The sequence below is a fragment of the Mus pahari genome, chromosome 9 (genome assembly GCF_900095145.1).
Source record: "Mus pahari chromosome 9, PAHARI_EIJ_v1.1, whole genome shotgun sequence".
Lineage (NCBI taxonomy): Eukaryota > Metazoa > Chordata > Mammalia > Rodentia > Muridae > Mus > Mus pahari.
In genome coordinates, this window is record NC_034598.1 from 28709875 (window position 1) to 28726432 (window position 16558).

The following is a 16558-nucleotide window of genomic DNA, read 5'->3' on the forward strand; positions in this document are numbered from 1 at the left end:
TGTAAGTACACTGTAGCTGTCTTCAGACACTCCAGAAGAGGGCGTCAGATCTTGTTACGGATGGTTATGAGCCTCCATGTGGTTGCTGGGATTTGAACTCCNGACCTTCAGAAGAGCAGTTGGGTGCTCTTACCCACTGAGCCATCTCACCAGCCCCGAACTCAATTCTTAATTCTACCTCCTGAATGCTGGGATTACATCTTTTTAAGTCTAACAGCTCTATCGTTTGCACTGTTTTAGAAAGAAATTATCTAAGATGACCAGAAACATACTTCCAAAGCTTGTTCCAGGGGCAAATATGATACAGGACAAGTGCAATTCCCAGAGCATAAGCCTCCCATTGTGTATGTCCAGATTGTGACTTTGTTAGAGGGGAGGGAGCAGTGTATGTTACCTAACTAAATCACTTACTTGCCACCATAACAGTTGATAGGACAAAATAGATGTCCAGTAGATAGGGATCCTGTTTTCTAGATCTTAAACAAGGCAGCTTTGAGCAAGAAGGTAGAAGAAGGTACAGCCTAGGCCTTATCACCTTCTGGGGTACATCTTCAACCAGTACATGGTTTCCACCCTGTAAGATCATAAACTGACCCACAGAAAGCACCCAAGTCTCAATCATTTGCTGGGGAGGTGGGGGAATAGAGTATAACCCACTCTAGCTGCTTGAAGCCCCAGGTTTAATCACACACAAAGCAAAGACAACTCATCGCCCAAACTAACTTAATACACACAAACACAGTACTACCTTCAGCAACTAATGTCAAAACAGTTATCTGACATTGGGAGTCACCTTTCTCTGGTCACAATACTTTGAAAGTGATTCAACAAAAAGCATTCCATACCATCAAGCCGCTTACTGATCTGCTCCTTTGCAAGTCTATTAGGCCAGCATTTTCTCACTGTTTCTGCAACTGAAGTTCTTTCATTTTTGTCCGTAGTACTGGAACCAACAGCCTTGAAATCTGGATTGTCCACATTAATGTTCTCAACATTCCTACTAGTCTGTACTTCTTGTGATTTTTCTTCCACACAACTTTTTGATTCGGATACTTCTAAATCATCAACTTTGTTGGTTGTTGCTTGGTCTACAAGTGTAGCAATTGCAGAAGAGTCTTGTGGTACAGTTCTTTCAGGTGAACTTGAGTCTTCCGAAATATGAAGAGGTGTTGGTGGCAACTCTGATAAATGAACCAATTCCTTTTGTGGTCGTGGAGGTTTTTCAGTAATTTCTGAAAGCTTTACGGGGTTACAACAAAGTTTGGCATATTCACCACCTAACCTATGACACAACTCATTAATTATGACATCGCAGTCTCCAAGGAGCTCTACATCAAAATGTAGATGAGGCAAAGGTTCCCTATTTATTAATATTTGAGGCACTTCATGGGGTATAGAACCTAGAAACAGGGTGAAAAGGGGAGTTAGGAAAGAGAAGTTAATTGTAATGACAATCACAAGGGGTGGGCATGGTAGCACACCCCCTTTAATCCCAACAACAAAAAGGGTCAAGCAGAGATACAAATCACACTTTCCAAAGCGACTTCTTCTCGGTAACAGACTACACTCCTCCCGCTGAGGCTATGCTAGTCTGTGGCCTTAAACTCATGGCAATTCTGTTCAACACTCAGAGAGCTGAGATCATAGGTGTTCCAGTTCAAAAAGCTTAAACTAATCCTTTAAATTAGCTTAAAAAAAAAAGAAGTCTAGCTGATTGTGGCGGCTCATGGCTTTAACACTTGGGAGAGGCAGGTGGATCCTTGAGGACATCAAGAATGACAGAAACTTGGACATGGAGGAGTGGTTTCAATTCAAAAAATTTACCTTTGGGATTATGTTAGTCCACAGGCTGAGCTCTTGGACACTACAGCTATTATGGAATAGAACTCTATTTTTTTTCCATCTATCCTAGGCTGGCTTCAAATCTGCTAAGTAGAGCTCCTGACTCTTAATCCTGCCTTTACCCTATACCACATGGTTTATAGGCAGGCATATTCTACCACTCCTGCCTACCATACATTAGCTGGGATCCCATCACTCAGGAGACTGGAATGTGGGGCTAGCCTAGTCTGCATATCCTAGCACCAACTATAGTGAGATCGGTTTCAAGAAATGGAGTATGTTTGGGGGCGGGGGAAATATGTGCCTACATCCATGTAAGTGTACAATGTAAGTATTTGGCCAAACAGAGCACCAGATCCCCTATAAACTGACAGTGTCATTCAGGTGTGAGTCCTGGGTCCTCTCAAGAATAGTGGTCTTCACTACTGATCAGTCCATCTCTAGAACACACCACACACCACACACACACACAACTTCTATCATACATAAGCACATATAATAGCAATGAGGAGATACTGTACATATTCTAGAGGGGTAGGTCATATGACCTGTGGGTTACAACTCCTTTGGGGGTGAATGACCCTTTTACAGGGCTTGCCTAACATCATCAGAAAATACAGATATTTACATTGTGATTTATAACAAACAAAAATTATAGTTAAGTAGCAAAAAATAATTATTTTATCATTGGAGGTTATAACATGAATTGTACTAAAGGACTACATCATTAGGAAGGTTGAGAACCACTGTTTGGGGGGGGGACACTCAACATTCTTGTCTGGCCAAAGTAGGCACACATGCAGGCAAACACCCCCACACATAAAATAAAAATAAGAGACTATTCATGGAATTAATTAAAGCTGACCTCTGCAACTTTAATATACACACTACTAAAAAGCATGCATCAGTTTTGCTTTGATTTTATATGAACTACAATTAAAATTTGATATTCTGTCTTCACAGCCCCATTCCCATACCAAAATGTCACTTTGTGAATATCACCTAAATAGTAAAACTTAGACCTTCAACTATTTTCTAAATAAAAATAGTAAAATCACATCTTACACAGATCCACAACTCACAGCATGCACAACTGTCTCCTAAACATCAACTTACTTGGAATCAGTGCTACTGGTCTCACTTTCAGAGAAGACCCAATAACAATGAGGAGGTCAACTTCATCTTTGTCATACTTCATGGCTCTATGAAACTGTTCTGGTAAGTTTTCACCAAAGAAGACAATCTCTGGCTTCATGATGGCAAGTGGCTCATCAGCTGGGCACCTAGGACACCGAGGAACTACCTGCACAAAACATCAAAGTGAAGTAGCCCAGGTTAGCACTCGGCAACATTCCCAGCAAACAAATGCTGTGCAGGCATGATAGTGTCTGTCGTGGAGCCTGGGGGATGGATAACCCACCAAGCAGGGACACTTTTCATCAAGCCTGACAACCAAATTTAACTCCCAGGTTGATCTTCTGATCTCCACAGCCTGATCTCTCTCATCCTGTCTCCACACATGCTATCCTTTCCCCATACCCATGGTGCACCCATAAAATACTATAAATATGTAAAGAGCATGGTAAAGCATGCAAACAAGACCTTTTAAAAATGTTTGTGAAAATGACTCCATTTGAATATAGTCTCCCCCCAGTTATACATGACTTTAATAATTTTTAATTTTTTTTAAAGATTTATTTATTATTTATTTATTTTTTATTATATATAAGTACACTGTAGCTGTCTTCAGACACTCCAGAAGAGGGCGTCAGATCTTGTTACGGATGGTTATGAGCCACCATGTGGTTGCTGGGATTTGAACTCTGGACCTTTGGAAGAGTAGTCAGGTGCTCTTACCCATTGAGCCATCTCACCAGCCCTATACATGACTTTAAAGTTAAACATATATCTGGATGTGTGTTGCTATATTTTCCTGTAATAAATACTTCATTATCATTTTGAAACTGTTTACCACAACTATGTAAGACAAAGTCCAGAGGTATTCACTGCAACTTGTGACTTAGGTCTAGATTATAAGGAGGTTGTTAGGTGTATTGAGAAGGACTTTAGGTTGGTTGGTTTGAGAAAGTTTGTAGGTGACCATGACCTTCAACTTCTTATTCTCCAACCTCCTTAAATGTTCGCATTTCAGGCAGGAGAGCAATCCCAGGACTACAAATGCTAAGCAGCCATGAGACTCTTGCTATCCAGCTCAGGTTAGCCGGACTCTTAGTGCCCTGCCTCAGCCTTCAAGTGTGCTCTAACATCCTCCTTCTTGCAAAGGGATCTTCTACTTAAGGTCAAAGAAAAAGACCTACTTACATCAGAATTTCTAACACTCTTTATAACACATACTTCTCAGAAGGGAGAAAAAGATGAGGATACAACCAAAAGTGAAGTTTACACAATTCCTAAAATGAGATGAATCAAATTACCTGATTAAAAATGTCTCCACGAACAGCTTCACAATCAACTTTGTATTTACAAATCAGGCAAGATGCTGTTGCAAAGGAACCTAAAACAACCAAAATAGAACATTTATTGAAGGGCCATTTGTGGCTTACTCCATGAAGATTTTGTATGCACTGCTACATGCTAGAAGAGGGCATTCATTATAGATAGCTGTGAACCACCATGTGGTTGCTGGGGATTAAACACAGGACCTCTCTGGAAGAGCAGTCAGTGCTCTTAATGCTCTTAAATGCAGAGCCATCTCTCTAGCCCCACCATGAAGACTTTAACCTGAATTCTCCTGAAGTCTTTAAGGAATATAATCCATGTGATAAAGTTTATATACTAATACATATATATGTAGACCTTATCCTCTAAAGCTACTATTTGAAGTAACATAACTCTGCAGCTGGAAGGTACCAACTGAGTTACCTTAGCTTGGCTATGTCTTGTTTAGTCAAGGCTAGCCTTGAACTTGTTATCAAAGTATACATCCACATCTGAGGCCTTCAGCTTTATTTTTGTGTCCTTTTCAGTTTTTACACAAAATTGTACTCAAGATTTTCAAAATAATGCTTAATCTCGTTACTAGACAGCAGCTTCTTTCCAAGCCTGATTATTCTATTAAAGTAAACACCCTACAGAAAGCCACTGTGACGTTTACTAACCATGACACTGAATGATCCTTTGGATTCCTGCAACCTGCTCCAAGGTATCTATATTTTGAGTATAATTTCGAAGTAGTTTTCCTTCCTTATCTGACAAAGCTATGAATTTGTGACACAGGGACGGCTGGAACTGTCCGGGATATATTTCCTATGTAATGCAAAAGGCAGAAAAGTTTAATTAGTAAAAGAAGCATAACAGATATCCTGCTTATGTTTAGTCAAATAGGTACTAACAATAAACCCCCATGTATGTACTATAATAACCAAAATACACGAACATTTTAAAGCATCTAAATGGGTGGCCCCTAGAAAAAAGTTTGTTACTTTATGAAAACTCAGCAATTAGTAAACTTGGTCCCTTGAAGTACAAGATAACATGACCCATAATGGATTACTTAACGTCGGAAGAAATACATACCTTAGGTACATCTAAATTTTGAAATTTTGTTGGCTGCTAATTCATATTGTTTTTCTTTAAGGAAAAAGGGGAAAACTTTACACTGAAATTACAGATATTAAAGGTATGGTGACTTCAGAACTAAAAAAAAAAAAGGCTGTCAATGAATTATTTAAAACTTTCTTTTTGATTCATCATTGATAAATATCAACCTGCTGGGAGTTTAAAGCTAAAGTTTTAATTCCTTACCAAAATTGCTTTCCTTCCACTGCACAGGCACATACTGGTATAGAACAGAGCTGCTCATGAATGTTGAGTTGCTGGATTTTGTGTGTGTGTTTTTCCCCCCAAATAATGCTTCAATGCTGTTTCTTCTTTAAAAACAAAGAATTCAGATATACACATGGCAAAAAGATCAGAGAAAAAGTATCAATTTTGGTCCTCCCAACTTTTTAAATATATACATTTATTTATTTATTCATTTATATGTGCATTGATATTTTGCCTGCATGTATGTCTGTGTGAGAATGTCAGATCCACATGCCATGTGGGTGCTGGGAACTGAACCCAGGTCCTTTGGAAGAGCAGCCAGTGCTCTTAACTGCTGAGCCATCTCTCCAGCCCCTCATCCTCACAACTCCTGATAGTGTTCTTATTCAATTTCATTTAGTAAGTGACTGTGGCAAGGAAGTTTCTTTTTTCTTTCAAGTAGCTTACACTGTTTCCTTACATTATAGGCTTTATCTAACCCATTATAATTTTGGCAAAAACTAAACATGACCATATGTATGCCCATCAATACGGAAACTAGTTGTGCAGTAAGATACATCCATATAGTGGAATATTCAGCCACTGAGAGAATGAGAGGGCTCTCATGTACTGACCTAAAAATAGTCCATGACACACATGAACAAAGCAAGTTAGTCACCAGGGTGTAATCTTTCTGGTTGTATTAAGCAAAAATTGAAGTTATGTATACATATGGATGGTTCTGTCTATAATTTTTGCTCTCCATTACAATGCATACAGAAAACACTCATGAAGCTGGACTGAGTGGCACATGCCTGGAATCCCATTAAGAAACAGCTGGAAATACTCTATAAATTCTAAAAATTCTAGCCGGGCATGGTGGTGCACGCCTTTAATCCCAGCACTTGGGACGCAGAGGCAGGCGGATTTATGAGTTCGAGGCCAGCCTGGTCTACAGAGTGAGTTCCAGGACAGCCAGGGCTATACAGAGAAACCCTGTCTCGAAAAACCCAAAAATAAATAAATAAATAAATAAAAATAAAAAATAAAAATTCTAAAAACTTTTAATGAAAAATTTGCCTTATATAGACTGAGTCTAAAAATTCTGCTGTAAATCAAATAGCTTGGAGTTTTTTATAGAGTATGGGTTAATTATTCCAAATCAAAAAGATTAGGTCACCCATCTCAAGTCCTAAAGGCTTTTAAGAAACCAGAGCTATGTTGGGTATTCTGCTGAGATCAAAAGCACACACTTTTAATCCCAGCACTCAGAGGTAGAGGCAAAATTCACCCAATCTTAGAGTTGTAGAACCTAGGAAATCAGATGAGTTTGTTTGGTTATAACCTACATTTCCATTCTATAAACACTTGAAGGCTGGTGGCATGGGAGGCACAGAGCACATCCCATGCCACCCAACAGCACATAAAAACGTGAAGGGCTGGAGAAACTAGGGCAGTGAGAAGTATTTACACTGTCAGCTTGAGGCCCAGCGCTGTAACTCCTGCATGCAGGAGGCAGAAACAGGGAACCCTAGCTGAACAGTCCAGCAGGATGCCCTGCCCCAAGAAATAGCAAGAACAATGATCACATGCCCAAAGTCAATGTCTAGCCACCACCTGTGACATGCACATCTACACTGCACACTGCATACACACACCACACACATGCCCATAAAGGAACAATGTGAAACAAAATTCCACTAAGAACCCTCCTCCTACTTATTTCATTCATTAAACTCCACTCAACTTCTTGACAGCTACCTCTTGAAGGTTATTTAATTTTAACAGAACACATTTTCTGTACAGGGTCACAACAGTGAACATTTTAGGCTTTATGGGCTATACATTTGCCATATGGTCTCATGTAGAAAAAGAAGTCAGAGATGATCTGTAAATAGACATGGCTGTCATAGAAATGACTCAAGGACAGTATAGTAAATTTAATACAGTGGTCCTGTGACAGCTCCCAGTTATTAACAATTAATTCTCAGCTAATATGGTAGAGTAAGATTGGGAAGAAGCTAGTGAGCACACACACATAATCTCTGAGGGAGAACGATATTTAGACTATCTACTGTATAAAATAGAGATTACAATTATTAAAAACATTGTGTATCTACAATGTCTTGATGTAAGAGTAGAAATACCTATGTAAAGTAATGGATGTTAACGATAGAGCCATTCTTAAATACAATATAATGTATACCATAAAAATATGTACTTATCTGTCCACTTAAAGTAATTCATAGGTCATCAGTCATGTGCAATTATACAATATTTCATCACATATGAGAAAATAATTTTGATAGTATGCCAAACTGACTAACCAAATAAAAGAATTTCAATTAGGGAAGCTATGAACTAATTCCTACTGAACTTGAACATGAACATGCAAAACCCACACACATATGATGATGTAGAACATTACACATACTTCATGTTATACATAGTTCATATGGATAAAACTGAATTAAAGGTAGGGTCTTATGTAGCCCTAGCTGGTCCACCTGCCTCTAACTCCAAAGAACTGATATTAAAGACCTGCACTACCATACCTAACCCTTGGTTTTTTATATTAAGAAGTTTTATATGCACGAGTGCTCTGCCTGAAGGTAATATATATGTACCACATGCTTGCTTGGTGCCCAAGGATGTCAGAAAAGGGAATTGGAGAGAAGTGGAGTAATAGATGGTTGTGAGCCACTATGTGAGTGGTAGCAACCAAACCCAGATCCTCTGTGCAAGAACAAGTGCTCTTAACAGCCCCTATTTTAACACTTTTCATTATCTGTGTGTCTGGGGTGGAGATGTGGTGAGTGCAGGTGTCACAGAGTGGAGGCCTGAAGGCCAGCAGTATGTGACTGAACGGGGGATAACGGCAGCTGTAGAGCCTCTGGACAGATGCTGGAAAGTGACCTCTGAAATGTACAAGCAGCAGTCTGCATCACAGCCACTGGCTCCCTCTCCAGCCTCTGTTGTCCGAGATGACTGAAGACTTTTCCACACTTTCTTCCTACCCGTGTTTGGAAAGTGGTACATAGAAAGGGGTAGTTCTCTGGTGAGGCTTTTAGGGTCGACGTATAGAATATCATCCATAAACTAAGGTCACTTTAATTATCCCATCTATCTTTTTTTTACTCAAACGCTAACTTTTATGCCTCCAATCTGCCCTAAAATCCAATTAAAATTTAGGAAAAACATACTTTAGCATGTGCGTCCTTTGTGGGTAGCAAAATCTAGGGCCTTATGCTAAAAATGGTTTACCACTGTGTGCTATTTCTCTCTGTAACCCAGGAGAGCCTGGAACTCAAGTGTTTATTTTAGCAGAGACTGCCCTTAACTCTTGAGATCCTTCTGCCTCTACCTGGGATTAGGGACATAAAAGGGTTAGCATTATTGGAGAGCTAAGTTTACTGGAATTCTAGTCCTTATAATCCCCTAAAGAGGAACAAAATAATGCTTGCCCATACACATACATAAGTAGTAAATAACTAAATGTAATTTGAAGAATATGTGGAACTTTCAATTTTAGATATGTATTTGCACTTGACAATCCTGGTAAAATAGTGAGGAAAAAAAAAGAGAGACTAGTTATGACAATGCAGTTTCCCCAACTCACAACATAGAACTTACAAGAAAAGTTGTGGGGATACTAACATAGTCACTAACCAGCTATGCTTGTATAAGATGAAAGTAACTTTTACCTGCTAGCCTTCCTGAATCTGTGTCTACTTATAGTAGACACCATGATACACCAGGATCCTGCATCCATTAAAAAATCTTTGACTAGTGTTCTTTTAAACAGTGTTAGCAGCACAGCTTTCAATAGCACACCTTAGCTGCAAAGTCTGGCCATCCTCTAATCCAAGCACCAGGATACTGAGACAAGAATTAGAGCATCCCCTTACAATTCTGAGACTACTGTAGGAAGACAGCCTTTCTAATCCACCTTAGGACTTACAAGATGGGAAGTGGATTGGTGAGGATAAGTTTGTTGCCTAATCTGCTGACCTGAGTTCTAGTCCAGTAACTCTCGTGTGATGTGGGGAACCCAACCCCCTAAACTAAGGTAGTGCTGTCACATCCACCGGTAAACTTGGGCATGTACAACATCATTCACCACTCCACCCCTCCACAGATGAAACTTTTTAAGACTTCTCTAAAACATCTCTCTAAATCAGAAGAGCCTTGCAAACGTATTTTCAAGTTCCATAACAGTGAACTACAGCCAGGCATAGCAGCTCCTGCTCTAATCCCAACAGATGGGAGTTAAAAACACAGGAGGCTCAGGAAGTTCAAAAGCCATCCATGGCTAAGTGAAATTCAAGACCAGCCTGGCCTACATCAGACTGCCTCAAAAAGACTTAAGATTAAACTGGAAAAAAAATATATATATATATATATAAAATTAAAAAAGCTTACAAAATTTCTAATGTCTAAAATCTTGAGACAATTTATATAAACTTTATATTCTACAGCAGAGCTGCAAAGCAGACATAGGAGCCAAGTGTTCAATTTCTTTAGTTCACATGAAAGTGAAGTTTTCAAATGCCTAATAAAAAATTGTTAACTGCTTTGTTTTTGAAGCTGAGTCTCATGATGTAGCACTCCCTGGCTGATCATGAAGTATCCTGTCTGCCCCTGAAATCCTGGAGCTGCAGGAATTGTATTACTACGCCTGGCTCCTGACATAGTCCCAAACATAAACATGTTTGCTTGTTAGTATTTAATAAGTACAATTAGTATATTTCAGTTTTCTTTAGCAAAGTATTTAAAATCCTTAAGTAAGCATGCCTTCACTGTGTCAATACACGTATTCAATAGCCACATGCAGCTATGGTGGTGACTGACTGATCAACTAGAAAGACTAGAGGGTCCCTTGTAATGTTTCCCAAAACATGTAATCTCAACCTTGAGTAATTAGAAATCATTTTCAGACATATGCATATATTAAAACCTGTCCACTATAAAACATACCACGTAGTAGGTCATAGAACCTTTATGACTCAGGAAAAAAGAGTAAGTGAAAACAGGTCTTTTTTTTTCTTTTCTTTTCAGATCTACAAACTTCCAAAGGAGAGGGCAAGACACACAGGCAAAAGACCAAAATTACACTATTTAAAATTAGTCTTAAAACAACTGAAGTTTTAACTACCACACTGGTAGCCTCCAAGTCACTGGGCAATGAATGTAAACCTACAAAGCTTACACATGAGAACTCTTTTTCATAAAGACAAACACTTGTGGTACCTTTGCAAACTTGAAGAATGGTCTTGGGTCTTTTCTAAAATACTCAATATCAAACATGGCTTGAGGGTCTGGGAGGTCTGGGAAGTCCACCGCAAGGCGAGCATAGATGCCGTCTCTTGATCTGAAGTCAGGAATCCCACAAGAGACAGAAACCTGAAATAGACAAGACCTAAGTCACCCCATTAAACTGTCTACCTTCTCAGTAAGTACCTTTAATATATACAATTTAGTGGGAAGAGATGAAAAATCAAAGTTTGAACAGAAACACCACAAGCCTTCTAATTTCAAATACAAGTAAAATACATAAACTAATTAAATATAATTAAATCTGCCACATACTGTTCTTCATGGGCCAATCTTAACCCTTTGAGCATTTAAACAAATTAAAACAAATACAATTGGTTGGAATAAATCAATTCCCTTTTTTAACCAAAAAATAGGTAAGACTTTTTACCAGACAATCATTCCAAACTGTTCTTACATGGCCAGCTTTACTACCTCAAGAATACTCAAGTTTTGAAACTTTTTTCAATAATGTATGATAGACTGAGCACACTGGTTCATGCTTAAAGTCTCAGATACTCAGGGATACCGAAGGGCTATTTGGGCTCGGATTTCCAAGACTACCTGGGGACAATCACAGCAGCAAAATCATTCTCAAAAATGGGTTTGGGGTCTTTGGTATGTTATCCAGGAGTTAGAACTACCTTACACATATCACAGCAAAGTTTGCTGGGTTTTCTTTTTGTCAGAAGCCATTAGACTTTATTATTTTATATGAACATAGGGAAGCCTACAAGTATGAACATGTATATGTGTTCTACACAGGTGCCTGGTGTCCACAGAGGTCAGAATGCATCAATCATGCAGTTGTGAGTTACCATATGGGTGCTGGGAACTGAACCTGGGCCCCCGGCCTAACAGTAAGCCCTCTTAAGTTCTGAGTCATCTGTCTAGCCCAAGAATGCATCAGTTACTTATTAATGGGTTAATTTTTGTCTTTTGACAGGGTCTCATTACAAACAAACACACACACACACACCTGCCTCTAGAACTAGTGGCATGAGCCACCTCACTTCTCATTCTCTGAGATAGTGTCTTTAATTAGGCTGGGTAGCCATTGGGTTCCAGGGATCTACCTGTCTCTACATTCTAATGATGAGGTTACAGTCACTAAGGCCCTGAAACGCAAATGCTGGGATTACAGAAAATGCATCACCATAGCCAGCTAAGGAAATTCTTTTAACTATAAATTGTAATGATAAAATCCAGGACGGTGGCACAAGTCTATAGTCAGAGCTAAGATAGCTGAGGCAGGATCTCTTAAGTTCAGGTAGCCACCCTAAGGAACCTAAAAAGGGCTAAAGATAGGTCAACTGTAGAGTGTCTATCCAGACTCCAGCAGTGAAAATAATAAATTACAACAAAGGGCCAGTGAGATGTCTCAGCAGCTAAAGGCTACCATACTGGATGACCACATGTAAGATTACTTGCAAGTTGTCCTCTGACACACTCGTGTGCATACCCACATACACACACCACACAAGCAAACAAAAAAATTAGGAGGTTTTCAAGACAAGGTTTCTCTGTGTAACCCTGGCTGTCCTGGAACTCCCTCTATAGACCAGGCTGGCCTCCAACTCACAGATTCACCTGTCTCTGCCTCCCAAGTGCTGGAATTAAAAGCATGTGTTACCACACATGGCTACACAAGTTTTTTTTTTTTTTTTAAACAACCAGGTATGATGGCACTGGTCTTTAATCTTTGCATTTGAGAGCCAGAATAGGACTGGATCTCTACAAGTTTGAGAACAGCCTGGTCTACAAAGGAAGTTCTAGGCCAGCCAGAGCTACATAGTGTGATCCTGTCTCTAAATAAATTAGACAATACTCCTGTTTCTGTAGATAAATCTTGACACTCTGGATAGGGGAATGGACAAGCTTTCTTCCGTTCCAGTTTTACAGATCCATTCAACTTTGAACAAAACAAACTGTCTCCTGGAATACACCCCCAATCCCAATTCTTCTGAAACAGAAAGAAGAATGGCTGCAGTTTGAGACAATCCTAGACCATAGAGACTGTCTCAAAAAATAAAGCCAGGCATGGTAATATATACCTGAAATAACCCCAACAGTTGGGAGGAACCCTGCCAAGTCCCAGGCCATCCAGGGCTGTGAGTAAGCCTGTTTCAAGAATAACTAAAACTGGGGGCCTACAGAATAGCTCAGCCAGTTAAGGTGCTTCTGACCAAGCCTGGACCAAGACTGACAAGAGAGAGGAAGGACAAGCAACTCACAACTCAGGGTGTACTGACTCACACAGTGCCATAGCTCACAACATAGCACACTACAAACACAAAACTTAACGTTTTCCCCTAAGTAAATAAATAAATAAAAGGTGAACCCTAGTCTAAATCACAGCTGAGGCAACCCTAGCCCTCATCTGACTTTTCTAACTCATCTTCAGGAGCCAGCATATAGTGTAAAAACTCCAGGAGTTTTAAAGAGGCTTGAGGCTCTTGCAGAGGACTTGGGAGGCTCACAAACATGAAACTCCAGTTTCAGGGGATCTGATGCCTCTGGACTCCTTGGGCACTTCACACAATGGTACAAAAACATACATGTAGATAAAACATCCATACACACAAAATTAAAACCAAACAAGTCAAGGAGCTAGAGAGAGTCTAGCCATTAAAGAGAACTTGCTACTCCTTGAAGAGAATCCAGGTTTGCCAGCACCCACATGGTGGCCTACAACTGACTAACTCAAGACCCTGGGAACCCAACACCCAATTCTGGTCTCTGTGGGTACCAGGCACACCATGCACATTTATGCGTGTAGGCAGGCAAAAATGAATGAATGAATCAGTCAGTCTCTCTCTCTCTCACACACACACACACACACTCTTAAATAAAAACAAAACAAAACAAAAAAACATAAATCCACTTACCAATTGTTCTATAAATATACAAAGATTTAAAGTTGTCAAACTTTTCAAAACACTGAACTAGTTTAGCAACTGCTGCTCTCCTCACTTTTTATGAACAAAGGCGACATTAAGAGCAGAAAAAAAATTAGCTGGAAAAGGAATATAAGATCTCTTTACTGTTTTTCTGCGTCTTACATACCCCAGCTCCAGTCAGAACTATTATCTTTTTACACTCCTGCAGTAACTTCACAGCATCTTCAATTGTATTAATATCTTTTCTTTTTTTCCGCTTTGGTGGTTCTGAAAGGATATTAATAACAATCTGCCACAGCGTCATATCATCCAGCTCAGGTGGAGGAATTGTTTCTGGTAATAAATCTTTAAGAATTGTTCGAGGATCGGTGCCAATCATGAGATGTTGCTGAACAAAAGTATATGGACCTATATTAAGGGAAGAAAGACTCACATCAACTCCACTTCTAATAAAAAGCTATTTTTTTTTCAAGCAATGAGTTAGCAATATATACATTTTTATGCAAAGAATACAATTTAAATGCATTTCATGTCATATCCCTAACAAGATCTGACTAATCCAGTTTGGGGAGGGTGTGCTTAAGTCTAAGGTGTTTTGTTGGTTGGTTGGTTGATGACAGGGTTTCTGTGTAGCCCTGGCTTCTCCTGGAACTTGCTCTGTAGATCAGGCTGGCCTAGAACTCAAGAGATTCTCCTGCCTCTGCCTCCTGAGTGCTGGGATTGAAGATGCGAGCCACCACGCCCGGGCTGCCTAGGTATTCTGACTGAGCTTAGATAGGAGGGCTTGGTAAGCAACTCAAGGGTCACCATGCAGGAGGCCAAGAAAAAAAATAATCTTACCAGTACCTGAGCAACTAACTCTAAATGGTAAAGGTGACAGAGAATTTAAAGTTGGTACAAAAGCAGCTGCTGGGGTGGTACCAAGTAACTGTAATGCCCAGCATTTAGACACAAGGTCAGAAATTCAATGCCAATACATGCTGGCTACACAGTCAGTCAATGAGTTCAAGCCAGTCTAGGCTATACCTGATCCTGTCTCAACAAGCAAGCAGACGACAACAACCACAACAAGACAAGCAACAAACAAACAAACAAAACAAAACAAACAAAAAACCCAAAGACTGGTACATAGAAAGCAAAAATAATGTATAGAAGAAGAGAGACAGGTGAGAAAATAACAAACGGACACGGTACGTACAGCACACCTATAATCCCAGCACTCTGGACTGCTGGTAAAGTCAGGATACCAGTGTCATCCTTACAGCCTAGACTCCACGAGTTTAAAGCCATCATAGAATACATGAAAATGTAAAGAAATCAAAAGAGAGAGAAGAAAAAGTCCAACAGAAATTCTGGTTGTGATGTACTCCAGAGGCTGGTGCAAAGACTGCAGAGCTTGGGCTATAAAATATCTTGTCTCAAAAAGGAAGGACGGGCAGGATGGAAGGAATGAAGGAAGTTTGCGATTGTTTCAAAGATGCACATGCCTGAAGCATACCTATCCGCGGCCGCGGAGTCCAGTCACTAGAGCTTGCGTGTGACGTTCTGTCATCGTCATCACTTTCACAGGAATGAAAGCCATTAGTGAGCAGTTCATCAGTCAACAGGAGGTTGTCTGTCAAAGAGATCAAAAGGCTGCGGCTGAGACAATCCCCAGCTGGGCCCTGCTGTCCACACCTGCAACCCCAGGTACTTTGAGGCCCGTTTGGCCTGTATGGTGAGACACACACAGGTTCTTGAGACAAAAACAAAAAACCAGAAAGGCACAGAAGCACACACATCTGTAACTCCGGCACCTGGAAGGCACAGACGTTGGAAACCAGCCTGACCTATATAAAATAGTGAGTTCCAGACCAGCCTGGGCTAAACGGGAACCCTACCTCAAAAATCCAAAATGAACACACACACAAATAAAATCTGTGTAGCCCTACAGAAGCATGCTTTCAAAATAGGCTTTGGGTTCCATGCCCAGGACAAAGAAATACAACTTCATGAAATGCATCAAATAGAAATTACCTCTAAATGTCACTGAGATAAAAATCAATCCCTGGCTGTGTTCTCACTGCCCCAACCAGAGAAAGTCTCTTTCTGTAGCCCTTTCAAGTACCAATCTTCCTGCTTCAGCCACCCGGGGTTGGTAAATTTATGCTTTACAGAACACAAAACACACTTTATACGCTTGTTTCCCCTTTAATACCTGACATCGAGGGCCATTTCCTATTTCAGTCCCTAACATGTTTGTTGCTTTTTAATTCATGGCCCCATTATATGGGCCACAAACATATAGAAGGGCACTGACAGACTCCGATAAATTCTGTACAAAGCTTTTCAGGAAAACGGTAAGTGGCATTATTACAAAAACACCAAACAAAAAACAAAAACAACAACAACAAAAAATAACCCAAACGTTTGGAGTCAATAGGGCAAAACCAAGCAGGTTTGTTTCAGGTTTGTTAATCTAAAAATGTTGTGAGCATGATTTTGGAAGGAAAAGAAAACTCACGAAAGTACAGTGCAACTATCACTCTTCTATATCGAAGTGATAAATGCAATCGCAGAAAAGCAACCTTTTTAGGAATAGCCACTTCCTTAATTTTTTAAAGAATGTCTCAAGAAACAGCTTTAGTGTATTAAAATTTCTAACTTTAAAAAAAGTCATAGGTCTACCAAAAAAAAAAAAAAAAAAAAACACAGGTGTGTCAGTTTGCCAAACGCAATGGCAGGTCGATCCACGGGAC

General features: G+C 39.8%; 1 protein-coding gene across 2 annotated transcripts in view; it reads right to left on the bottom strand.

Annotated features, from left to right (window-relative positions):
• Positions 1–16558, bottom strand: part of Sirt1 (sirtuin 1) — a 20029-nt gene that overhangs the window by 2403 nt on the left and 1068 nt on the right. The window contains exons 2-8 of one of the 2 annotated variants that reach the window (XM_021204929.2): positions 15319–15435; positions 13987–14228; positions 10858–11010; positions 4962–5109; positions 4278–4357; positions 2959–3145; positions 846–1400 (exon numbers count right to left, since the gene is read on the bottom strand). In XM_021204929.2, the coding sequence (XP_021060588.1) occupies positions 846–1400; positions 2959–3145; positions 4278–4357; positions 4962–5109; positions 10858–11010; positions 13987–14228; positions 15319–15435 (1482 nt within the window). The remainder of the gene's footprint in view (positions 1–845; positions 1401–2958; positions 3146–4277; positions 4358–4961; positions 5110–10857; positions 11011–13986; positions 14229–15318; positions 15436–16558) is intronic. The other variant, XM_021204930.2, reaches the window with a different exon arrangement.